This window comes from Natrix helvetica (genome assembly GCF_964273705.1).
Source record: "Natrix helvetica genome assembly, chromosome: 13".
Lineage (NCBI taxonomy): Eukaryota > Metazoa > Chordata > Lepidosauria > Squamata > Natricidae > Natrix > Natrix helvetica.
The window spans coordinates 1,966,552-1,991,305 of NC_138557.1; the positions used below are offsets into that span (position 1 = coordinate 1,966,552).

Sequence of the window (24,754 nt, forward strand, 5' to 3'; positions counted from 1 at the left end):
AACATATCACATTGTATTTTATTTCTTTCTTGGTACAGAAACTGGAGGGGGGGGAGAATCAAGCAGAGTTTAAAAATATATATATATATTCCAAAAATAATAACAATAATAAAGCAACTACCCCCAAAGGGATAAAGCTCACTTTTCTTTTTCCATAGTCTTCCCAACGCACCACAAAATTGCACAGCAGTGTAGGTGAAACTGAACAACTTTGAAACATGGGGACTTCAACTCCCAGAATTCTGGGAGTTGGAAGTCCACATATCTTCAAGTTGTCCCATTTCATCAGCACTGCTATACGTTATATTTGTTGATATTTTTCTGCCTACCCTTGCCATTCTGGTAAAAAAAAAAAAAACAGGACAGCTAAATGAGAAACTGCCCTGGACATTTTGATGGTGATGGTCCCTAAACCCTTTGCTCATACCAAGGTTGACTTCACAGAAAGTGGGTACCCCAAAAGCAGGCTTAGCTAGCCCTATTGTGGTTTTGCTGGCAGTAGCACTACACAGCTGCTGTGGCTCTTGAGCTGGGCTAGGAATTTAGGACAGGTTGGGCAAGGAGGGTACTAAAGGGAAAACAAAATTCCCCAAACCCCAGCAGTTGGGGGGAGAAACGCGGGTGGGAAAACAGTGCAAATTGGATTTTCTGAAGTAGAAATCTATGCATTTTAGCACAGTATATAGACATTCATTCTGAAGGTGAGTGCAGGGCAAGGCGAAGGGCCCTCCCTATTTCGTGGGGGGGGGCACTGCTGAGAAACACACCCCAAGTTCTCACACTAGCGTGCAAAAGAGTTAAACCTGCCCCGTTGGCAATGGTTCTGCAGCAAACCCTTCCGAATCTCAAAATTTTAAAAGCCAAACGTTGTTCCATGCAACAGATCACCCTTGGTAAAATTGCAAACTTGGTGAAATAAACATTATCGGTTAAATTAAGCTTCCATAACTTGGACATCCGAGGGTAGAGAGAAACAAGGTTGGCTAATAATAATAAGAGGTTGTTATGGGTGGGGGGAGGAAGAAACAAATGGAATTTGTAAAGAGTTATACCTTTAAAAGAAAAACTAGCAATATGGAAAATATTTTTTTTCCTTTGGGAATATAATTTTTAATGCCACTGATATTAAATGGGTTTTGCTAAAAGGCGGAAATACACCACATAAATTAGAGAATGGAAGGGAGAGGGAAAGAGAGAGAAAGAAGACAGAAGAGAGGGAAGTAGAAGGGAGGGAAAGAGTAGGAGAGAGGGAAGGTGTGGAAAGAGAGGAGAGGAGAGGGAGAGAGCAAGGGGAAGTAGTGAAGAGAGAGAAGGCAGAGGGAAGAAAGGAGGTAGGGAGGAGGAGAGAGGGAGAGGAGGAGAGTTGAAGATGAAATAGATTATAATATGGTGTATGGAAAGCAGAAGAGCAAATAAAAATTGAAGAGGCTTAATGGCAAGAGGAATTGATATATTATTGAATATTCAAAAAATGTTTGTTAAGATGTGATGGTATACTTTGGATTATACTATATGTATGTTAAAAAATAAAATAACTTTTGGCAATAATAATAATAAGGGCTGGACATTTTGGGCTTGATTCTCGGTGCTGCAGAAGCGTTCATTTACCTGTCAGGAATGAACCAGATTTGTTACAGGGTGAAATATCACCCTTCAACCATGGCAGGTTTTACCAACAGTGGTAGCAAAAATACTTTGATACTGAGGTAGGAATTCAGGGCGTTTCTGGCATTGAGATGGAGACTTAAGCCAGGATGAGAGAACGGGACATATGCATCCACATTTCTGGACTTTCTCTCAGTAAAGCAACCATGGTTTAACCCATGGGAAGAGAACGGGGCCTCTGCACAAGGAACGGAGGCTGTACGATTTCAGTTTTCCGCTCAAAGGTTCTATATTTTCTGCAAAGGTCTGCCTGATCATAAATTGAACCGTCCCATTTAGGCCCCAAAGGTGCTTTTTCCCCCCAAGAAGCAACCAGACGTTCTGTTTTTTTCTTTGAAGATGTTTCGCTTCTCATCCAAGAAGCTTCTTCGGCTCTGACTGGATGGTGGAGGGACTGACCCAGTCAGAGTGGAAGAAGCTTCTTGGATGAGAAGTGAAACGTCTTCAAAGAAAAAAAACCAGACAGTCCAGTTACCTCCTGAAAATAAAAGCACTGACCCATCAGGAACTCAATCCCAGTGACTTTGACTCGAAGTTCTCCTTTCCCTGGAAAGCTGCAAACAAAGCGCCACCCGCGGAGTGGAAGAGACGTTTGGCGACATGCGGCGGAGCGAAACACGGAAGACGACGAGAGGTCTGTGCCGAAAAGCGCAAGAGCAGAAGCTGTAGAAAGAGAAGGTCTCTTCCGAGAAGCAGGAGGAGGAGGCCATTTCCAAGAAGATGCGAGGAGGCCACGGCACGGCTCCGGAGGGACAGCCACGGAGGTACCTGAGGACCCCACGCCGAGGTTCCCCGCAGGCAGCGGCTCCGTCTCCTCGTGGCGTTGGGTTCGTCATGCAACAGGGGCAGAGGAGATTCCCCTGGTCTCACATCCACCGAACGGAGAAACCCTGGCTGAGGGGAAGCTGCAGGTTGGGCACATGGAGGACCTTTGGGGATGAACGCAAAAGGTTGCCAAGTGAGTGGATGGCACCATGGCTTTACAGCAGGGGTCTCCAACCTTGGCCACTTGAAGACTTGCGGACTTCAACTCCCAGAGTTTCAGAGGAGTCTTCAAGTGGCCAAGGTTGGAAGCCCCTGCTTTACAGAGTTGTTCTCATTCCTGGCATTTTCACACTCTGCTTTTCTACTAGGAGAAACGTACGTACCAGTGGTGGGTTGCAGGCGGTACACCCCGGTACGGGCGTACTGGTGCCTGCCGGGAGCACTGGCTACCGTTCCGGTACGCTGCTCCGGAGGGCCCGCCCGCCCTCCTTACCTGTATTTGAGCTCTTCAGCGCTTCCACACTAGCGCACATATGGCGCTGAGCAGCTGGAGCATTGCGGAAGCATCGCAGTAGGTAAGGAAGCATGCATGCGTGCTGCGCGCACTCATGTGGTGGATGCCGGGCCCCGTTGACCATGCCGGTTGCAACGGGATCCATAACCCCCCACTGGTACGTACGCCATGTCTAACCCTTGTCGGAAAGTATAAATGTGCTTCAAAAATGCATCAGGTAAGAAACTGGAAAAAGCAAGAAGCGAAAGAATAAAAATAACAAATCTAACAATAGTCGAAGAATCTTGAAGTGGAGTATCTGAAGAATTGCACAAGACCCTCACTTGACACAGCCACGACGTCTTAGGAGCGCGCTGGCTCTTTGGGTTTGAAACGGAGATGAGCACCGCCCCCTAGAGTCGGGAACAACTAGCACAGATGTGCGAGGGGAACCTTTACCTTTACCCTAAATCAACTTGGGTCAATTTGCATGTTGCAAGAACCAAATAGACGAAGCCTTTCTCCCTGCTGGCTGAGCGATTCTGGGAGTTGAAGTCCACAAGTCAGTTTGGAGACCCCAGGTCTGAATAAGCAATTGGTTAATTACCTGATTGGTCAAATAAGTGAAGGGCCAGTTTTTGCCACCGACGGTGACTGTTTTCGGCTCTTCGCGGACTCCGTAGACACTGAGTTTATCCACTGTGATGTAGGTGGCTTCAGTATTGGAATGCAGGACGGTGGAGACGAAGGTGTTCTAGAAGAAGGAGAAGAAGCAGAAAGAGGAGGAGGAGAGCTCATATTTCCTAAACGGAGAGAGATGATAAATGGCTGCTACAGCGACCTTCCCTCACTGCTAACCTGCGGTTATATAGACAAGTGGATCAGTTTCCAGGTTTAGAAAGGTTTAGATCAGGGGTCAAAAGAGAACCGAGCAAAAGAAGCTCCTTCCTTCCTCGCAGCTCCCAGGTGGGACCTTCTTACCTGCGTGACGTTGAAGACCAGGTAGGAATAGTCTCCCGTTTCAAAGGTGTCCATGCTGTCGCCGTCGTCCCAAAACAGATCTCCCCAGGCGTTGGAGGTCTGGGATAAGGCTGCAATCAGGGTCAGAGGGTTCCGGCGTGTCAGCCAAGTGCTGCCTCCGGGTTTCTGAGAGGCGTCGGCCGAGGGAGGGAAGGAGAGGAGAGGAGGTCACTTGGGACAGTCTTGAGTAAAAGATTTTCATAGATGCAACCGTGTCTTTCCCTTCCACTTGTTAGTCCAGCGGCTGCATTTTGCTGCTAGAGCCTATGACATGATGACCAGGGGGGAAAGCAGCCAAACCGGTAGGGACGATTGTCCCTGGTTCTGCAAACTGGTAGTAAAAAAAAGTTTCCGAGGATCTGCGTGATCGTGGGAAGCTTCCCCCCCCCCTTTTTTTTCCTTAAAGCATTTTTTTCCAGCCGGTTCGGGCAAATAAGCAGGGAAAAAAATGCTTTAAGAAGTGGGGGAAAAGAGCTTCCGAGCTGCGTGATCGTCGGAAGCTTCCCCCCCCCCACACACACACTTTTTAAAGCATTTTTTTTCCTGCCTATTAGGAAAAAAATGCATTCAAAAGTGAAAAAAAGCTGGCCATGCCCACCCAGTCACATGACACCCCACCACCAAGCCACAGAAACAACGGGCAAAAAAATTCCAGTTTCACCACTGATAATGAAGTGTTGTAAATTCAAGACTGATGAAGGAGAAGCTATCCTTCCCTGCCCATCTCAGGGTAGCTTTCCGTTTTATTTTCCAGATCCGCATTTTAACTTTCTAAGTTATTTGTCCTCACTGTTGGGAAGTTTCTCCTTAAATCAAGAAAAGAAGCCAACTGGAATTCAGGAGGACATTCGTAACAGGGAGGACAATTGGAACAGAAGTTGCCTCCAGAAATTGTGGGCGCTTCATCACTGGAGGTTTTCAAGAAGAGACTGCACAGCCACCTATCCGAAATGGTCTAGGGTCTCCTGCTTGAGCAGGGGGCTGGACTAGAAGACCTCCAAGGTCCCTTCCAGCTCAAATTCTGATTCTGAAGTTAGAAGGTTGGGGCTGGGGAATTCTGGGAAATGAAGTCCACCCTCTTAATGTGGCCAAGGTTGAGAAAAAACACCCTTCTAAGCTGTTGTGGGAAATACCTCTGGGCTGAAAAGTCATCGTTATTGACATAACAAATGGCGTTGAAACCTGAGACAAGACAGAAATGAGAGATCTTAAGACTCTCTTTTAGGTCCAAGCTGTGGGATCCTACGGAGGGGGATCGGATCAGGTTGCCCGCATATAGCCTTGCCTAGAGGACCCTGGGCTCTCAGAGGTTTATCCAAAATCAGTGGGGGCAGCGAAGGGCGAGTAAGGGCATCTTCTGGTCTCACCTGAGTTGGCAGGATGGTGCCCTCTCGCACATGGACATTGATGTGATCCAGAGGGGCCGCCATTTTCAAGCTCTCCCCGCTGCTGTTCACCGAAGAACCCTGAAGAGGACGAGGAGAAGACCCCAGGTGGGTGGAAAGCTTTTGGAGGACGAAGGTCCCCCCGGAGTTTCAGAAATGGGGCTCTCCTGGACTCCAGAGAGGTGGGACCATGACAGGAGCTCAAGGGCCCGGGCTCTTACCATGTAGTAGTCGTACCAAACGCCTTTGGGGAAGTAACCGATCACTGAATCTGCGCCAGGTTCCAGAACGGGCGTCACCAGCAGGACTCGGCCCCAAAGGAACTGCTTTTCCACGGCGTAGGTGGCCTCATCCTTTGGGAATCTACCAGAAGGGATAATCGTTGCAATTACCATCTGTGTCACATGAAGAAGACCCACCACCACCCAGGGATCCTTGAAGAGATCTTCCATTCGTAAGCCTAATGCCAAGGATCCGACTGACGGACCCAACCGCCGCAAGCATCATCAAGACGATCCAGTCTCTTCGTGCAAAACTTTATGGAGCACGTCACTTCCGCACAATCGAAGGCAAAGCCAGGGCTGGATTTTTCCCACCCTAAGCCCCATAGTTAAAGTTCACATTCTTCCATCCCCCTCAATTAGCTCAGGTCAGAACAGAACAGAACAGAATAACAGGGTTGGAAGGGACCTTGGAGGTCTTCTAGTCCAACCCCCTCCCTAGGCAGGAAACCCTACACCACACTTCAGACAAATGGTTATCCAAACCTCTTCTTAAAAACTTCTTCTCTCCTTGATTGGTTAATTGTTCTAACTGTTCTAACTGTTCCTCTGAAACAATAGGCTATTGTGCCTTTCCCAGGTCTGGAGATCTGTTGACCTAGAGATCGCGAGAATGAACTAAATTGGCAAAGAACCCTCTTCTGCAGGGCTGAGCCCCCCGGGCAGTAAAGGAAGAAAAGATGGCAGACATTCCCAAAGGAAGAACCTCAGAAGAAAAAGGATGACTGGTGTTAAAAAGTATTCTGTATCTTCTTTATCCTTAATGTTAACCTATCTCATTTCTTCCATTGTTTTATCAATGGTTAGACAATACAGGTAGAAATTAGAAACTGGGAGAAGACTATTTTATACAAGTAAAGAATATTAATGTTACTAGAATTACATATATGTAAAATGACCCAGACAATACGCTGTTTACTAAATACTTATACATGTTAAGAAAAAGGTATAAATAACAATATTTTAAAAGAAAGAAAAAGGATGAATAGTGAATAGTGTTCTTCCTTAAGGCACTTCCCAAACTCCCTCTGAAGTCCTGTTTTTGATATGTTTTGCACTATTGTCTTGCAATTCACCCGAGAATCCTCCCCCGAACGTAGCCAAGGACTTACTCAAAGAATAAGGGGCGGGCGACCGTGTCCCCTTGCAGGTGAGCCCGGTGGAAGAGAGAATAGAGCAAGGGCAGCAGGGTGTAACGGAGTTCTAGCGCTGCCTTCATGGCCGTCCGGGCTGCTGGGCTAAAGGCCGTGGGATCTTGAGCCTGTTGAGAGGGGAAGGGGGAGCGTGAGGGAGGGTCGTAAGTGAAGCTGTGGGGTAGAGTGGAAGAACCAACAGTACAGAAGGCATCAGCAAATCGCTTTCCGATGCTCTCAAAAAGGGGTGGGCTGCTGGGGGTTCGGAACAGAGGTGGCATTAAGCAGGTTCTGACCAGTTCTGGAGAAGCGGTAGCGGAAACTTTGAGTAGTTTGGAGAACCGGCAAATACCATCTCTGGCTGGCCGCGCCCCCATCTATTCTCTGCCTCCCAAGTCGGGAGGAAATGGGGATTTTGCAGTATCCTTCCCCTGCCACGCCCACCAAGCCACGCCACGCCACTCCCGCCAGGCCCATAGAACTTGTAGTAAATTTTTTTGAATCCCACCACTGGTTTGGGAGAACCTCTAAGATTCTGTGCAGTTCGGAGAACCCCCAAATCCCAATGAGCCCCCCCCCCCACCCCCAACCCTACTGTCCCTCACCTTCTCAAGCTGAGTGTTGTGATTGCGGGAAAAGGGATAGAAGGCTCCCAGCTGCATCCAGCGAACGCAGAGCTCTTCCGAGGTGGAGCTGGAGAAGCCACAGATGTCGGCCCCGACCAACGGGACTCCGAAGAGGCTGAAGCTCAGCAGGCCTAAGGGATTCGGACAGAGGCCAAATGAGGTCAACCTCTGGCCACAAGAGGTCACAGAGATCACTAGAGTGCTTAGGGAGGCCTGACCTTCATCCAGGATGAGATCTCCTAACTATGGAAGGAGGTCCCAGGTATTTTGGAGACCCATGTATTTATTGGTCAAAATCTCTCTCTATAAAAACGGCTGTGTGTGTTTGCGTGCGTGTGTGTCCGAGCATAACTCTGGAACGCCTCGAGAAATTTCAACCAAACTTGGTATCCAGATGGCTTACTCTCTGGAAAAAAATACTGTGGGGATAAGACACCCCTAAGGCCCCTTGGGGGGAGGGTATTCTGTTAAGATTCAGCCTGTTGTGCCTTAAAATGGCTTCTACCATACTGTCGTAAAATGGCATCTACTGTACAGCGCAGTGGAGTTGCCATGGGAACAGCTTCACAGTGCCCCACAAGAGGGCTCCCTCTGGTAAGGGGAAAAACCCAACATTAGAAATTACGTTTGGTCTGGGTATGTTCTCCCTATAAATAAATACCCAGGCAACGCTGGGTTATCAGCTAGGTCAGGGGTGTCCAAACTTGGGAACTTTAAGACTTGTGGACTTCAACTCCCAGAATTTCCCAGCCAGCTGGCTGGGGAATTCTGGGAGTTGAAGTCCACAAGTCTTAAACTTCCCAAGTTTGGACACCCCTGAGCTAGGTAAAGGGCTTTGAACTAGGCTTGGAAATAGTCAGAATGCCAGTAGCTCTGATATGTTATTGCTCTGCTGGCAGCTTACTTGCAAGTTTCCCATTTACATGTTTCGGCACCCACTTCCAGCCATGCGTGTGGGACAGCTTTGGATTGACTTTATAAAACGCACATGGATAACGGGGAGTTTAACAGTCTGTGTATGACAGGAGCAGCAGAAATTCAAAAGGACACCCGGAAGCAGGTGAGGGGGGTACCTGGTATGGACCAAAACATATCCTTCCATTCACTCCGGTTGTCTCCCAGCCAGTGTCCGGAATACCTGCCCTGACTTGGGAAAGTGGAACGTGAAATAACGAAGGGTCTCTTCCCCCGGAGTTCAACTAGAGCCCTGCCAGGAAAAAATAAAAAAAACCCAAACACAGTCAAGAATAATGGTCATATTTGCAAGGCTGGTGAATCCTCAGCAGGGCAAAGGAAGGAGGAGGAGGGGAAGCGGGAGGAAGAGGAGAAGGAAGGAGGAGGAGGAGGAAGAAGAAGGAAAAGAAAAAGGAGGAGGAAAAGAAGGAGGAGGAAAGAGAAGAAGAAGAGGAGGAGGAGGAAGAGAAGAGGAGGAAGGAGAAGAAGGAGGAGAAGAAGGAAGAGGAGGAGGAGGAGAAGAAAGAGGAGGGAGGGAGGAGGAAGAAGAACAAGAGGAGGAAGAGGAGAAGGCCCTGCAAACGTCCTATCGCTCTCACCTCCAAAGAAAGCCATTCCCGAAGGCAGGGGAGCCTGGCCTACCTTGAGGTGGCCTTGGCTTCCATCAGCCCGTAGAGGTTGTGGAGATTGTAATGCACGGAGACCCTCTGCTTGGCTGAAGCGCAAATAGTCTTTGCAGAAATAGAACCTCCCAGGATCCCTAGTGGAGATAAAGGGAGGTGAGGAGAAGAAAGGCCCACCATGGATGTCTTCTCCGCAAGCTGTGTCTGCTCAGGGGTTGCCCCTCCAAGTCCAGCCTGGGAGATGCTGAGGCTAACCTTCTCCAGATATTCAGATCTATCATGGACGTCTCTTTATGGGCGCAAGCAATGCTACGCAAAGGAGTAAGAACTGAAAAGGAGGTTCTAGGACCCAGATCAGGAGCTGTGACCTTCTTAGACCCCCAGCATCCTTCACCAAGCGGAACTTGAGTTTTTGCAAACTTCAGAAACTCAGATTCCCATCTCAGCTGCACAATAAGGGCAAGATTTTGGAGCTTTGAAATAACACTTAGGCGGATGACTCCCATCTTCTGGAAGCAGTTTTGGAACCTTCCTGAAGAAGCTCCCTCAGCTTCTGAAGCCCTAGTTGGTGTGTGGTACGTAGCGTCATCTCTAATGAGTTCCTTGCTAGCTTCAGCAGAACTGGATGTTTCTCTGCACTCTTACCTGAGAGGACCTGAAACTAGGAAATGCACAATGATGGTTTTGATAGGAACTTCCTGCATTATATTTGTAATAACTGCTGGTTACCTTCAGGCTCCCACCTGGGCAGAGCTAAAACTCGGGAAACAAGACCATCAACCAGCAGATCTGCTGAAGAAGCTTATGTAGTACGGAGTTTTCATGAAAAGGTTGGTGCCAGCTTTCCTATTGAAGATTTCGAGTGATTGTGTTTCTTACCAGGCATGTAAGGTGGGTTGTCTAGATCTCCTTTGGAGCACCCTTCTGTTGAGCCATCAACAAAGTTGGATGGTTCATTCATGTCCTAAAGCAAAGAAGACCCGTTAAAGTCTGGCTGCTGAACTCAATCTACACTGGCCTTCTACAACCAGGAGTAATCTGTCAGGGATATTCCGTAGGAATTCTCAGTCATCCACGTTGAGGTTGTCCCAAAGGTGTTTTTTTCAGGAGGCAGCTGGACTGAGAGCTTGATGGATGACTGAGAATCTCTACAGATGTTTAAGCTATACAATTTGGGATGAAGACCCTTGGAATGGTGTGGGAGGAGGAGAAAAAAATTGCAGACTATAGGAACCATTTGCACCACTCAGGTGACCCCGAGGACACAGGTAAAGCTCCAAGTGGCCTCAACGACCCTCTCAAAGCAGGCAAATGACCAGCTCTGTCTGCAAGGTATATAAATCCTTCCATTCCTCACCATCCAGTCAGAGCTGAAGAAGCTTCTTGGATGAGAAGCGAAACATCTTCAAGGAAAAAACAAGTCCAGTTGCCTCCTGAAAAAACGTCAGGGATATTCTAAGCTTAACAGTTACCCAGCCCAACAGAAAACGGCCTTCAAGGTCAAACTTGAGTGGAATTAAAATTCAATTCAATGTCTCACTCCCAAACGGTAAATAGAGAATCATATTAGTCTATGTTAGCAAAACAAGAAAACACCTAGGAGTTTAGCATCACTTTTACTAACAATTTTGTTTACAGTTTTCCTGAGCTCCATGGAACCGTGCATCAGATGAAGTAAGCTGCATCTCACAAAAGCCGTTAATAAAATATGTGTCCATCAGCTCAAGAAGACTCTTCTCTTTAATAAAATGTGCTAATCGGGAAATGTGCTGCTATACACACACAGACCCGGTTTCTATATCTATATCTATTATATTTGTTTTCTATTTTTACTAACGCCTCATTTAGAGTCACCCAAGCCTTGCTACCCAGAAACCAAGAGGAGTGGAGGAGGAGACGTACAATCCAAAGGCCATCGAAAGGAACTTGAGCGTAGAGATGTTTCAGGTTTTCCAGCCACCATTCGTCAGTGTCTGGGTTGGAAAAGTCAGGATAAGCAGTGAAGCCGGGCCAGACCTGGTGGAAAAATGAAATTTAAAAAAATACTGACCAGAACTGGATGGGTGGGATCTTCCAGCATAGCAGTGGGAGATTGGACCATGGGATGGACTTGTGGGTGTGGGGGGCAAGACCTTGAACTTTCAACTGGGTGGGGAAAACCGGGAATCTTTCAGATTCGGGTTTTCCCAGATGTGCCGACATGGCTCTGTTAATAAATTGGAACTTTTGAGGAAGCCTTGGACTCTGATTTACTTTCGGATGCTATTTGGAACCCCTGAAACGAGCAGAGCATGGATCCCAACTGAAGGAGGAGAGCAGATACTCACCTTTCCAATCAGAGGTTTCCCTCTGGTGTTGTTGATGAACACGCCGCGTCTCAGGCCTTCGTCGTAAGGCCAGTAAGAGCCAGGATGCTGAGTGCTACTAATTCCGGGATCCTGGGAGGGAAAATAACATGAGAACCAGCTGTTTTATACAGTGGTTTTCCCAGGCTGGGCAGCTTCCAGATGTGTGGCTAGAATTCTCAGAAACATGCAAATCAAAGTCTACACATCTGGGGAACAGACATTATGGCCAGCGTTCCAGGACCGGTTCCAAAGGATCGTTTATTTTTATTTTTATTTTTTTTGAACATATTGAACATTTTGAAAATATTGAACATAAAAATTCAATGTCTAAAAATTCAATGTCTAAAAATTTGCTTATCCATTTGAGTAAATCTTCAATGAAATTAATCATTCTCTTAAAAAAGAGACGTGGAGACGCGTTGGCTGGAAAGAGAAATCCATCGTTACACACACACACACACACACACACACACACACACACACACACGAGAAAGGTTCCTACCAGGATGAGCACGTAGTATTGTCCGTGCTTATGAAGATCTTCCACCATCTGGGGGAGACTGGCAAACTTCTCGGAGTCCACAGCGAAGTCTCGAGTGCTGTTCATATAATCAATGTCGTTCCACTGAGCGTCCTGCAAGCGGAGACGAAGAGAGGACTAAAGGAAAACCTCTCCAAGCTGCTGGGGGAATCCAAATCTGGTACAGAACGAACCAGTTTGGAGATGTTGTGGTGGCCCCTCCAGCAACCGAATCAGAGGAGGAGAAGGAGGAGGCGTGGGAGTCAGGGTCAGCGTCAAGGCAACCTGGGAGCTCCGAGGGGGAAGAGGGAGTGGAGCTGTGGGAGAGAGAGACAGAGCCTAGGCTATCCATCAGCCCCCAGATGGAGAGTCAATAGCCCCCAGATCTGGAGATGGCTGATGAGGAAGAGGAGGAACAGCGGGGTCCCTGACGCAGGGATGCACAGAAGGCAGAGGAGAGGAGAACAGCGGAAATCTATGGGCCGGTTCTTGGGACGGAAGAGTCACAGCTGCTAGAGAAGCCCCAGCCTAGCTCTGGGGATAAAAGGCAGGGGGCGGAGATGAGTAGATGTGGCAGAGAACTTGTTAGCCTGAGAGATAAACCCTTTGCTGGAGCTGCTGGTGCTCCTAATAAAGGAAGATTCGAGTTCACTTCAGGGGGTTTGTTGTGTTTAGAGAGCTGGGTCAGAACAGGAGATGGCTCCTCTCACGGACCATTCCAAGGGCCTCGTTTGTTATCTGGTAGGCTTGAGGGCTCATCACGAGGCAGAGGAGACACAGTCACCCAGTGTTACAGGGCTGCTACTGCCGTCACCCCAAGAGGTCGCAAGGCAGATCAAGGAGAGGGCAGATTGGATTTCTCCTCTCTTCCTTCTTGTTTTTTACCTGAGGGATCTGGAAGTTCCGCATAGCTTTGACTGTCTCCCATGTCTTGTTGCTCGTCCCGTACCCCCAACGGCAGAGGTGGAACCCCAGCCCCCAAAAGGGGGGCATAGCCGGAAAACCTGAAAGTGAAGTGGTGGAAACACAACACATCAGCCTCTCTAGTCAGACCGGATTCAGCTGGGCATAAACCACGAATGAAGTTGAAGCTCGAAGGCAGCGCTAGGCTCCAAGCTTGAGTGAATGAAGTCCTCCTTATGGGCATCGGGTGCTCCTGCGTAAGTCTCTAAGTCACGAGGACACAGACTTCCTGTCAGGCCTGCAGTTTTCTGGCCTACCCCACTTTCTATTATTCTACCCTGCCTTTTTCTATGGTGGGAAAATGGGAGGGGGGATAGTTTGGAATTAGATGATAAGTAGCCATAACAAAATTCTTTCTAGAAAGCCAAGGTCATCCTTTGTCTCTGCACCTGGGCGGAACTGGATAGGTAGAACTGCCAGCATGACAGTGGGAGATTGGACCATGGGATGGGTTTGTGGGTATGAGGACAGGATCTTGAACTTTCAACTGGGTGGGGAAAACAGGGAAGCTTTCAGATTCGTGTTTTCCTAGATGTGCCAACATGGCTCTCTTAATAAATTAAAACTTTGAGCAATACTTTGCCTCGGACTCTGGACTTATTTTTGGATGCTGTCTGGAACCTGACACTTCCCCAACTAGGCAGCCTACATTCTGTATGCTTGCACCACCACCCCTCTCATCCCCTCAGCCAAGCTTTCTTGGCTCCTGTTGGACGTTTCCAGCTGGTTCTGAAGCGATGAAAAAGCTTTTGCCACCGTGCTTCTGGTCCTTGAGATACTCACCGATCACTTGCTGGTATTGCTGGACCACTAAGTTGGGATCCGGTCCTAAAAAGATGTAAAAATCCAAAATTCCCCCAGTGGTTCTCCAGGTGAGGGCAGGAGCAGGCTGAAGGGCCACCTCTGGACCAGGAAGAAAGGAAGAAGAAAAGAAGGGACTGTCACATTACACCTTTCAGTAGACATTCTGGATTGTGGCACCCTAAAGAGCTGATGCTTACACACTTTGAAAGCATCAATATATATATATATATATATATTCTATGACCGTCTGAACTTACGACAGTGCTGGAAAAAAGTAACTCACAACTAATCCTCGCGTGTTGTAGCGCCTGCTGCACAATGGCATAAAATCGGGCACAGCTCACTTAACAACTGCCTTGCTTGGGAATGGATGCTCTGGCCTCAAGTGAGGTCGTAACTCAAGGAACCTGTATGTTTTGTTTTCCAAGGAGGAGAAGTTGATTTTGACTTGGCTTCTTAGGCTGGACGTTAGAAAGCAGCGGTCCAACGGATGCTCAAGAACGGAGTAAATAGCAATAGCCATAGCCCTTAGACTTATATACCGCTTCACAGGGCTTTTTACAGACCTCTCTGCACAGTTTACAGAGTCAGCATATTGCCCCCCAACAATCTGGGTCCTCCTTTTACTGACCTTGGAAAGAGGGAAGGTTGAGATGGTCAGGATCAAACTGCTGGCAGTGGGCAGAATTTGCTTGCAGTGCTGAATTCTAATCACTGCACCACCATGGCCCTTCCTTCCTTCCTTCCTTCCTTCCTTCCTTCCTTCCTTCCTTCCTTCCTTCCTTCCTTCCTTGTAATAGCCCTTATACTTATATACCGCTTTACAGTGCTTTCCAGCCTTCTCTAAGCGGTTTACAGAGTCAGCCTCTTGGCCCCAGCAATCTGGGTCCTCCTTTTACTGACCTTGGAAGGAGGGAAGGATGAGTCAACCCAGAGCTTGTGGGACTTGAACTGTATATGAACATAAAGGAATGACCCAAAATAGGTAGCTACGTGTGTTCACCCAAGGTATTTGGGCTCCGTAAGGGAATAAAGGAAAAACACACACCCATTAAGTTGCTGTTCAGGAGGAAAACCCCGTGGGAAGCTCCACCTTTCTCCATGAGAAGATAGAATGGGTGGACGCCGTAGAGATTGAAGGACTCCTGTACACAATAGAGAGAGAAAACTTCATGTTGATTTTTTTCTTTCCACAGCCAATCATCCGGGTGATTTGAAACTGAGACAGAGACACATTAAGAACAAAGGAAGACTTTTTTGAATCATGTTAAAGTTGCATCCAGCCCCCTGTGATATGATAGCTTTATTGATTATAGACCAGTCATCACTGACCCAGAGTATCTGTTCTGGCACATGGAAATCCAGAGAAGGAGGGAACCAAGGGAGGGGGGAAAAATTGTAACCTCACTGAAAATAAACCAACCCAACTCAAAACCGACTCCTAAACCCAGCATGAAAACCTACCGTAGGAGGGACGTCACGGGCCCAGAGAGGCAGCGTCTTCCACTCCAAGTTATGTAGGAAGTTGCTCTGATGTTCTCCCAGCCCGTAAAGAAACGTAGACGGCAGGAGTGTGGAAATCTGGAGAAACTGATCCGCGAAAAACAGGGGAGCCACTGTTGTGTTCAACCTAAGAGAGGAAACACCCCGAAGAAGATATTTTCTTTTTCCTCTTTTAAACTTTTGTGACTTAAGGAGGGCTTTTCAGGGCGGCAGCAAAAGAAATATTGGAAATCAACAGCGGCACAGATCATTCGGCCAGCAACTGGATCCTCAATCAATCCTGACCGAAGGGGCCGATGAGCCCAGGAAAATAAATGTGTAAATGTGAAGGCTTGTGAAAGGAAAAGTTTCTACTCAATTTGAGTTAGTAAGAAGCGGTGGTGAAATTCCATTTTTTTTACTACCGGTTCTGTGGGCGTGGCTTGGTGGGCGTGGCAGGGGAAAGATACTGCAAAATCCCCATTCCCTCCCCACTCTGGGGCCAGCCAGAGGTGGCATTTGCACCTCTGCAAACTACTCAAACTTTCCGCTACCGGTTCTCCAGAACCTGTCAGAACCTGCTGAGTTTCACCCCTGGTAAGAAACCCGAAATTCTGCCAAGCATCTTGGTCCAGGCTGAGATACAACAAATGGATCCTGAATATCCTACGGTGGCATAAGACCACAAACGGACATTCACCGTCCACCTGTGGCCTTACTCCCAAGTCGACCCTTGTTCCTTAGCTGTTCCCTTCTCCTGGCAGTTCTGCGCATGCGCACATTGGGAACAGGTTCCAGCTGTTCTTCTGCCCCACTGATGTCTGACTTCGAAGGCAGCTGATAACTATCAGATGGCCCTGGCTCCATCTCTGCCTCTGACGCAGAGCCCTCATCAGAGCCTTCCCCAGACTCCAGGACAGGCCCAGGTTCCTCCCCAACCCTCCTCACTGTCTGAATCTGCCCCCAGCTCCACTGGCTGCTGGTGGGCCACAACACTCTTTTTCAAAAACTCTGATTTCAGAGGACGGAGCTGTTGCGCAGTCCCTCTTGGCTATTACTGAGTGGAGAAGGGGTGGGGGGGCATCAGGGGGCCTCCTCTCTCTGGAAAGACAGCAGGGCAAAACCTCCTAACCCAGAGGAGGAAAAATGCTTACAGAACTGTCCCTGAGAGCCTTCGCTTCACGACCAGCCCAAAAGGCTCCTGGCAGAACTCCACGGAATAGAGAGGATTCTGCGCCTTCTTGGTGGCTTGGGGGACGTCCAGAGGCACCTCGTACCGGGGGTTGGTGGCATCGGTGATCTACAAAGGGCAAGAGAAAGACAAACAGGGATCGCATGGAAGCAAAGACAACATGGTGAAGGGGCAGCAAGAACGTTTAACAAGTGTCCTGCCTTTTTTTTCTATTTTTATTCTCTGACGTATAGTTACAGGTACAGATTCACATAGTTATTCTCCTTATTTATCTTTTATCACTTTTACATATTTGTTTTTCCATATAAAAAGTTAAAATATACAATTCTGGGTTGCTTTTCTTACCATCCCATACAGCTATTTTGTATTATCACCACCTTATTTTTTTCTTTTCTTTTCACCCTCCCTCCCTTCTCTACTTTCTATCCCTTCCTCCTCTTTCCCTTTTCCTTCTTCCCTTGCCTGTCCCCTACTCCTCTCTTCCTCTTCCCCCTCCTACCCTCTCTCCTTCTCTTTCTATCCCTTTCCCTCCCTCCTCTCCTTTCCTCTTTCTTCCTTCTCTCCCCTTTCCTCTCTTCTCCTCTCCTTCTCTTCCTTTCCTTTTCTGTTATTGTGGTTATCTCTTTTCAAGTGACTCACCTTGACACGCAACCGAGAATCCGTCTCAAAGTCCACCCTGAGCTGCAGCTTCTCAATATCTTTCGGGTAATAAGTCTTCGTTTCCCTGGTTAGAAAGCCCACCAGCCCCAGCTCAGTCTCGTTCGTGGTCCCCAAGGTGTAGCTGGGGAAATCGGGGGGATAAAAGCACCAGGGAATCCCATTTATCCTATCGAGGGGCGTCTCGCCGTCCACAAAACAGCACCCCCGACCCTCACAAAGTTCTCGCGTCACAATCACGCTTTTCTCCGGGTAACAGTCAAAGCGGAGGTTCTCTGGCACGGAGGTGCATTTGGAGCAGAAGGGAACCACGTGCTGATCCCACCAAATCTGGCCGAGAACCCAAACGGTCACCCCGCTCAGGAGGGCGGCCACCATCAAGAGGCCCCCACCTAGCCACCAAGCCGACAACTTCTGATGGCACAATGGTTTTCCATCGGCGTCTTCCTCCCCTGCCTCGGTGATCCCAGGGACATTCGTGCTCAGCTTCTGATAGGACTTCATGGTGGCAATTGCTGCAGAAGGAAGATAAACAGCTTCACAACGAATTCCCACCACACTTTCAAATGACTTAGTAAGACTGTATTACTATTATTCTTCTCTTCCTTTCTGGTACCTATCTCTTCCCACTTATGACTATTGCTTGCATCTTTCTATTTGTATTGTTTTATTTGTTTCCTAGTACGATTGGATAGCTTATTAGTAACCTATGACTATCACTAAGAGTTGTATCTTATGATTTTTGATGAATATTTTTTATTCTCCTTATGTACACTTAAGAGCATCTGCACCAAAAACAAATTCCTTGTGTGTCCAATCACACTTGGCCAATAAAGAATTCTATTCTATTCTATTCTATTCTATTCTATTCTATTCTATTCTAAACTCCTATTCTATTCCAAACTCCTATTCTATTCTATCCTAAACTCCTATTCTATTCTAAACTCTTATTCTATTCTATTCTAAACTTCTATTCTATTCTATTCTATTCTATTCTAAACTCTTATTCTATTCTAAACTCTTATTCTATTTCCTATTCTATTCTATATTCTATGCTATTCTATTATTTATTCTATTCTATATTCTATTCTAAACTCTTATTCTATTCTCTATTCCATTTTATTCCTTATTCTATTCTATTCTATTCTTAATAAATTTGACTTTATCTGTAGTTCTTGGGATCATAATGACAGGGAGTGAAAACGAGCAAAGTTATTTACACTGCAGGGATCTCCAGATCATAGTCCTGCAAGGAAAGGGGTAAAGGCAGCCTCTGAAGGGGATCTGAAAGCTTCCTCCGATACCAGGGGCTCCAACTGAGTGAACCCAACTGATTGAAGATCCCATCATTGCTTCAGTGCCTCAACTGGCTACTAGTTTGGCTCCAAACCCAACATAAGAACCTGAAAACATTTTAATGCAGGAGCCTGGAGGCTTTGAGGCGCTTGTTGGGTGCATAGCATCACCCGGGGCCTGATTAGTATATCTGAGATCATTGTCAGCTGTCTTCTGCTCTCTGCCCAACCCCGGATTTCTCCTTGACTCCTGCTAGGCAGCAACCGTAGCCATGTTGCTCATGGGGAGGGAGAGAAATCCCAAGGCTCCCAGGGAAATGCAGCCACCGGAATCAGGCTGCGCATGGGTGAACTCAACCACGCACAATCCTCGGAGCGAGCGTCTAAGAAGCCCTTGGGGGGTCACGATGGTTAGAAATCAAGGAAGAGGGGACGGACAGTGGAGAGAACCCTGCGGGTGGGGGAGAGCGGGTGCAGAAAGCAAAGTTTAGTCAAGCCACAAACAAACCGTTTTAAAGGTGTTTTGGACAGGGGGCAAGTCCCCCCCCTGCAGGGCTTCCTAAGTTACCTTGGTGAGGTCAAGAGGAAGGCCAGCCTAGAACTACAAAAACAAAACAAAGCAAGTCATACCTCTGTGCGTGTGTCTGTGTGTGTGTTTGTGTGTGTCTCCTCTTCACAGAGCCACAGCAGGAAGGGGAAGAGAGCCGCCCAGCGTGCGGCACTTGCAACACACACAACAGTAAACCTTCTACAAAAAGCGCCGGCTTAAAACGAAGCCCTCCAAACAGGGCATTGCAAATCATGCTGAAGCTTCATGGGCTGGTTGTTACTGCTGCCTTTGTTGTTTTTAAACAGCATTCTATGCCAACCCTTTGTCTTTCCTGGCCTTATCCAGCATGGACCGATGCATCTTGAGTTTTTTTCCCCTCTCCCAAGACTGACAGAGGCTTCTCTGCATTTCATGTGTCATCAAAGATGTCATCCAAAAAGCACAACAAAGAATTAAAACAATTATGGCCAACCTGCCTTCCAGTGAGGACCTGGACGCTGCACGAGTCAAAAAGAGGGCTGGGAAAAATATTTACAGATCCCTCGCATCCTGGACATAAATTGTTCCAACTCCTACCCTCAAAACGATGTTATAGGGCACTGCACACCAAGACAACTAGACACAAGAACAGTTTTTCCCTGAACATCATCACTTTGCTAAACAAATAATTCCCTCACCACTGTCAAACCATTCACTAAGGCTGCATTTCTATTATTATTAATCTTCTCATCGTTCCTATCACCCATCTCCTCCCACTTATGACTGCAGGACTGTAACTTTGCTGCTTGTGTCCTTACGATTTATATTGATATTGTTTCCGGATTGCTTATTTGTACCCTATGACTATCATTAAGTGTTGTGCCTTATGGTTCTTGATGAATGTATCTTGTCTTTTTATGTACACTGAGCATAACAAATTCCTTGTGCGTCCAATCACACCTGGCCAATAAAGAATTCTATTCCATTCTATTCTATAGAATTCTATGCAGGAAGGAGCAGCGAGAACCCACATGAAAAAGGTACATATAAACGTCATTCGTAACTGGCCTCTGGGAATCTCACAATCTGTATTTTAGAAGGTCAAATATAAGGGAAGCTTGTGGTTCAAAATCTTTGGCCTCGGGTTTTGTGTTCTCTTTGTATGTGGTGCATCTATCAGTTTCCTTACATTTTAATACTGTCACAGTTCAGTCATATGGTAGAGCGTAAAATGATACTTTAAAGATATTTATAACAAAGAGGAAATGAAACATTGAAATAATAGTCACACCACTTCTATGTAGCTCAGAGACATCCCATCCCGGAAACCAGACGGAGAGCCCCCATTGGCTGGAAGCGTTCAAAATCAAAGGCTGGGCGGGAAAGAAAAAAAAAAGATAGAGAGGAGGAGGAGCTTCGCGCGCGCGCGTTCGCGATTGGTTCTTTTCTCACCCTCCCTTTTTTTTTCTTTCCTCTTGTGGTTCCGCCTCCTCCGCTCATTCGCCGCACACGCGCGCCCGGGAAGGCTGCTACCCGAAAGGGAGGGGGGAAAAGGAGGAGGAGGTGGCGCGCGCAGCTCCCCCCTCACTCCTCCCGCCCCCCTCCCCGCTGACTCGCCCGTTGGCGGGGCTTTCCCGCCTCCGTCGCCTCAGAAGCCCCGCCGGGCAACGGCTGGTCGCCGGCTGAGCGCTCCAGGTGAGGCGACGGCGGGGACGGGGGAGGGAAAGCCGTAACGGCGGGAAGAGGAGAGGAAACGGGGGTTGGGTGGAGGTGGGGAAAGGAACGAAAGCGAACACTCCCCGCTGAGGGGAAAGAGCAGTGGCCTGAGCGTCGCCGCCGCCTTTGGCCGCGCGCTTGCACAGACGCGCCAGGGCGGGGCCTAAGGGTGGGCGGGGCGGAGAGGGCGGGGTTTTCTCGTCTCGCACGTGGCGAAAGCGAAGTCGGGGAGGGGGGGAAGCGGCCGGTTTATTTACTTATTTATTTCATATATAGTCATACACATATACATATATATGAATATATATATATATATAAATACCTGCACATGCAACCCTGCTTTGTCTCGGGGCATTGTACATACAGGAAGATGCATCCTTAAGCCCCTAACGATTAATTGCAGGTAGTCCTTGAGGCACTAGTGACGTTTGTGACACTTAGTGAAATTTGAGGTTACGGCGGCATGGAAAAAGGTGACCTGTGACGTTTCCAGACTTGTGACCCTTGCACCATCCCCATCATCATACGATTTGTATTTGGATGCTTGACAGCTGATTCACATTTATGGCGGTGGCCGTGTCACCTACGGCAGTGATTCACTTAGCAAATGTGGCAAGGAAGGTGGTTAAATGGGGCAAAACTAACAAATTTTTCACTTAGCACCATAAATGCTGGGCTCTCTTGTGGTCGTAAGTCGAGGACTACCTGTACTGCTGTAGCCCTGTTCTTTTAGCCAACGGGTGCTTTTAGTGAAGACTATAAACTCCCCTCTTGCTCTAAGCCAGGACATTGATTGAATAAGCCACCAATTTGTGAGATCATAACCTGTCCTACATATCGGTGACCTGCCTTACCAGCCCACCAAGCCATCATCAAGGCACAGGGAAATGCAGCCGGCTTGCAAATTTGGTTGGGCGGAGAGAAGGATTTCCCCTCCAGTAAATGCCTGGCTGGTTTGGGCCAGATCTGAGGTTTTTTTGTAGCAGTCTGTGTTTATCTACAATGATATTCTACACTAATATTACTTTGTGTCAGGATACTACATGCCTCCATAAACAAACACTTTAACTGTGAACTCCTTTCGTAGTAGCAGATAAATCTAGACTGCGGGTATTATTTTCCAGAGCAAGCCTAGACCTGCATTTAAGAGCCATAAACTTAATTGATGCTTTTGGGGCCTTATCTGTTCGCTACTGGAATTTCCCCTTCCTGGGGACAAAATCAGTTAAAACCTGGGAAGCCCCTGGCTTCAGGCCTCACCTCCGTCCTGCAGAAACAGCACCCAATGAAACCACCTTAAGGAACTGCTGTTATATGAATCTTATTTTCACTTTCAAAGGTGGGGGGGGGGAGAATAACCACCTTCCCACAAAGAAGGGGTCCATGTGGCTGGGGTTGCAATGGGGTTTTTCAACCTTTCCATTTTTGTGTGCAAGTAGTCGTTATAAGATAGTGAGGTATCACCATAATTGAGCCTCAAGTTTCTGTGGTTAAGTTTGTTTTGCTCCATTTTACGACCTTTCTTGCCATAGTTGTTAAAGGAATCCCTGACACTGTCATGAAGTGGATCCGGCTTCTTGCAACCGTCATAAATATGAACCAGTTGCTGAGCACCTGAATTTTGATCACATGACCATGGGGAGGCTGCAAAGGTCATAGCAATAAGTCCCTTTTTTTGGTGCTGTTGTCACTTTGAACGGTCATTAAGTGGACTGTTGTAAGCCGAGGGCTACCTGTACTAGCTCCCAGAATCCCTCCATTCCTGAGACTTGTGGGAAGTTGGTCCTCCCCTTCCCAATCTGTAAATGGGGGGGGGGGTAGATTGCATAAGGCCGTGATGGTTGCAACACTGCAAAGGCTGTGTGACCAGTGGCCTGCTGAGGTAAGAAAGGTCGACCTCTAGAGAGACGTAGATAGATCTATTCTAGAAGTTCTTAAATGGGTTGTGTTCTAGTGCATAACTGGCTGGCAAGATTTGAATGATTAGGAGTTGATTTGGAAAGTTTGAGGGGGTTGTCCTCCGAAGGGAATTTTACAGGCATTGAATGAATCACCAGAGCATCCTATGCGAGGTGGGAGATGCTTCTTGAGTCATTGCATTTTTACTTTTCGGTTGGAACGTGCATGCACGGCTCTGTCTTAACTGCTTCAAGAAACCATTCAGTGCATTCTATCTCCATGCTTCCTACCAACATGCATCAGCAGGCATCGGGCATTTGGAGAAGACATGCAGCAGGTATGGGGGGGGGGGGGCGCGTTGCTTGAACTGGATGCTACAATGTGGTGGCCGGTTGCAAAAATAACAGGGACTTTCCAGGACTTTTCAAATGCAGCCTACTCTCAGTATTAGCAACTGGAGGTACTTTCACAAAACAGCTCAACTCTGAATTCTAAAGGAGGAACCGATGCTTACTTCTCGCCTTCTGTGTGACTACCTATGAGGCTATCCAAGTTCTCACAAGGTCTTGATTTCATGATTAATGATGAAAGGTGCTTCACCAGTCTGGGAGATTGGCTCACTGGCTAGACTGGACTAGCGGTGGACATCTTAATGGCCCCCATACGAGACCCATCAGTGTCTAGTTTGCTCGAAGAGAACCTTGCCTGCTTCTTTGGTGTTTATGCAAACCAAGTTACTTCTGGTAACCACCTTACGGGCCAATTAAGCCAAAGGCTTCTATTTTCGCCAGATTGAATGTAAATAAAGTACAGAAAGTCCTCAACGTAGGATCACAATTGAGACCGAGATTGATGTTGCTAAATGAGAAATCTGTGGACTTGTGGACTCAGCTGGCTGGGGAATTCTGGGAGTTGAAGTCCACAAGTCTTAAAGTTCCCAAGTTTGGACACCCCTGCCATAAGGAGACCGTGCATCTGCAGCATAATTTTTTTTTTGAGGTGGGGGGGGGACACTAAACCACGGTGCATAAAAATAATAATGCCATAAATGCTGAGTGATAAGGCACCAGGAGAGGGAGGAATTCCCCAACTTGCAAGAGATGAATCGCTTCCAAAGATGAAATCATTTCACTTCTGTCTTTTCCTTCTCCCTCCTCCTCTGTCCCTCCTTGCAAAGCTAAGAAAGGGGCCAGTAGAGACTGTGTGAATATGTAATCCGCCCACCAAGCAAACTTCTCTATGGCAGGGACAAGCAGCAGATACCAGAGAGCAATGCTGTGTTTTTGCTGCCTTATCAATGGGGGCCCAGAAGAAGAAGATAGAACTATCGGCATTTCATAACCTCTCAAGATGGGAAGTTTGGAACACGAAAAAATAATTTTTTAAGGTCCTCTGCAGTCCCCTTCAAATAACTCACTTCCCCCAGCCAGCCTGCTGGGATGCAATATTGAATTCATTTACCTTTCTGCCTCGGCACTGATGAAAGCCACAGCTCGCTATGTGTGGTTTTTTCCCCCCTTTGTGTCTCCAACGCCCGAGAAATCTTCCTCCTTGCAGTCACTTCCTAAACACGACGGACCGGATGTTACCCAGCGGCAGCTGGCGGTATCAGCAGGGCTTTGCGCAAATTATAATTAACCCTGTTTTGTGCTTTGGAGAGAGACTGAACAGAGAAAAGGGGAGCTCAATAATAACAACAATACAACACGCCAGATATCACGGTTGTCGAGGGCTGAAACATACAGTTCATTGATATCGCAGCACCAGGAGATGCCAGAGTTGAAGAAAAAGAACTGGGGGGGAAAAATTACGAAATACCGCCACCTGGCCATCGAAACTACACGGTTATGGATGAAGCATGTAACAGTGATACCCATTGTCATCAGGGCACTTGGTATCATGTCCAAGAATTTCATAAAACACATCAAGAAATTGCAGCTTCCTGCAATAACACCAGCGGAACTTCAAAAAACTGCCCTACTCAGAACATCGTACATCTTAAGAAGGTCCTTGGTTGAAACCTAGGATGCTGGCAGCAACCCGTATCAACCATTAGCACCAGTCAATGGTATTTGTGATGCGTTTTTAAATTTTCAGTTGGCCAAAAGTCCCTTTCAGTCCGGTGGCCCCTGACTCTCCGTCTGTGGTGGGTTTCTTCCCCTGCTGGCTCTGATCACGGGGAGGACGGCTGTCCGGATGAGTCCTCCACACGCTGCCATTTTCACCCTCTGGGACACTTCTGCTCTTTGAATTGCCCTGCTCCCGTTGATGTGTATACAGACGGTCCTTGGCTTACGACCACAGTTGAACCCAAAGCTTCTGTGGCATGCTTACAATCAGACGCAAACAAGTCAAAGCAGTCTAAAGAAAAGAAGCTCAGGAACAAGAACCCTGTAGAATACTA

At 47.5% G+C, this 24,754-nt stretch overlaps 2 protein-coding genes across 4 annotated transcripts in view; one reads left to right on the forward strand and one right to left on the reverse strand.

Moving 5' to 3' along the window:
• On the reverse strand, positions 1-23,972 carry LOC309398667 (lysosomal alpha-glucosidase-like). Of its 3 annotated transcripts, none has more exons than XM_081965764.1 (20): positions 23,812-23,972; positions 16,894-17,426; positions 16,217-16,362; positions 15,045-15,210; positions 14,629-14,725; positions 13,560-13,679; positions 12,699-12,817; positions 11,796-11,927; positions 11,273-11,383; positions 10,848-10,961; positions 9,825-9,909; positions 8,965-9,082; positions 8,442-8,575; positions 7,348-7,499; positions 6,722-6,870; positions 5,550-5,691; positions 5,311-5,409; positions 3,905-4,069; positions 3,531-3,677; positions 1-2,594 (listed from the first exon to the last, which is right to left on the reverse strand). In XM_081965764.1, the coding sequence occupies exons 2-20, from the start codon at positions 17,413-17,415 to the stop codon at positions 2,532-2,534; spliced, it is 2,781 nt and encodes a 926-aa protein (XP_081821890.1). In that variant the 5' UTR covers positions 17,416-17,426; positions 23,812-23,972; the 3' UTR covers positions 1-2,531. The 3 variants fall into 3 exon arrangements, with proteins under 3 accessions (XP_081821890.1, XP_081821892.1, XP_081821891.1); XM_081965766.1 differs by lacking the exon at positions 23,812-23,972 and adding an exon at positions 18,837-18,976; XM_081965765.1 differs by lacking the exon at positions 23,812-23,972 and adding an exon at positions 18,775-18,976.
• The window catches only part of MAFK (MAF bZIP transcription factor K), a 15,121-nt gene continuing 10,689 nt past the window's right edge, over positions 20,323-24,754 (forward strand). The window contains exon 1 of the mRNA XM_081965768.1: positions 20,323-20,430. The gene's annotated coding sequence lies outside the window, so the exon portion shown is untranslated. The remainder of the gene's footprint in view (positions 20,431-24,754) is intronic.

Bases quoted from the DNA above. Each gene is read 5' to 3' on its own strand.
- LOC309398667 (XM_081965764.1), bottom strand. From the start codon at position 17,415: ATGAAGTCCTATCAGAAGCTGAGCACGAATGTCCCTGGGATCACCGAG. The intron at 11,384-11,795 runs GTAGGAACCTTT...TTTCCCTCCCAG, and splicing joins AATACTACGTGCTCATCCTG to GATCCCGGAATTAGTAGCAC. The intron at 2,595-3,530 runs GTAATTAACCAA...TCATCCCCAAAG, and splicing joins TCACTTATTTGACCAATCAG to GTCCTCCATGTGCCCAACCT.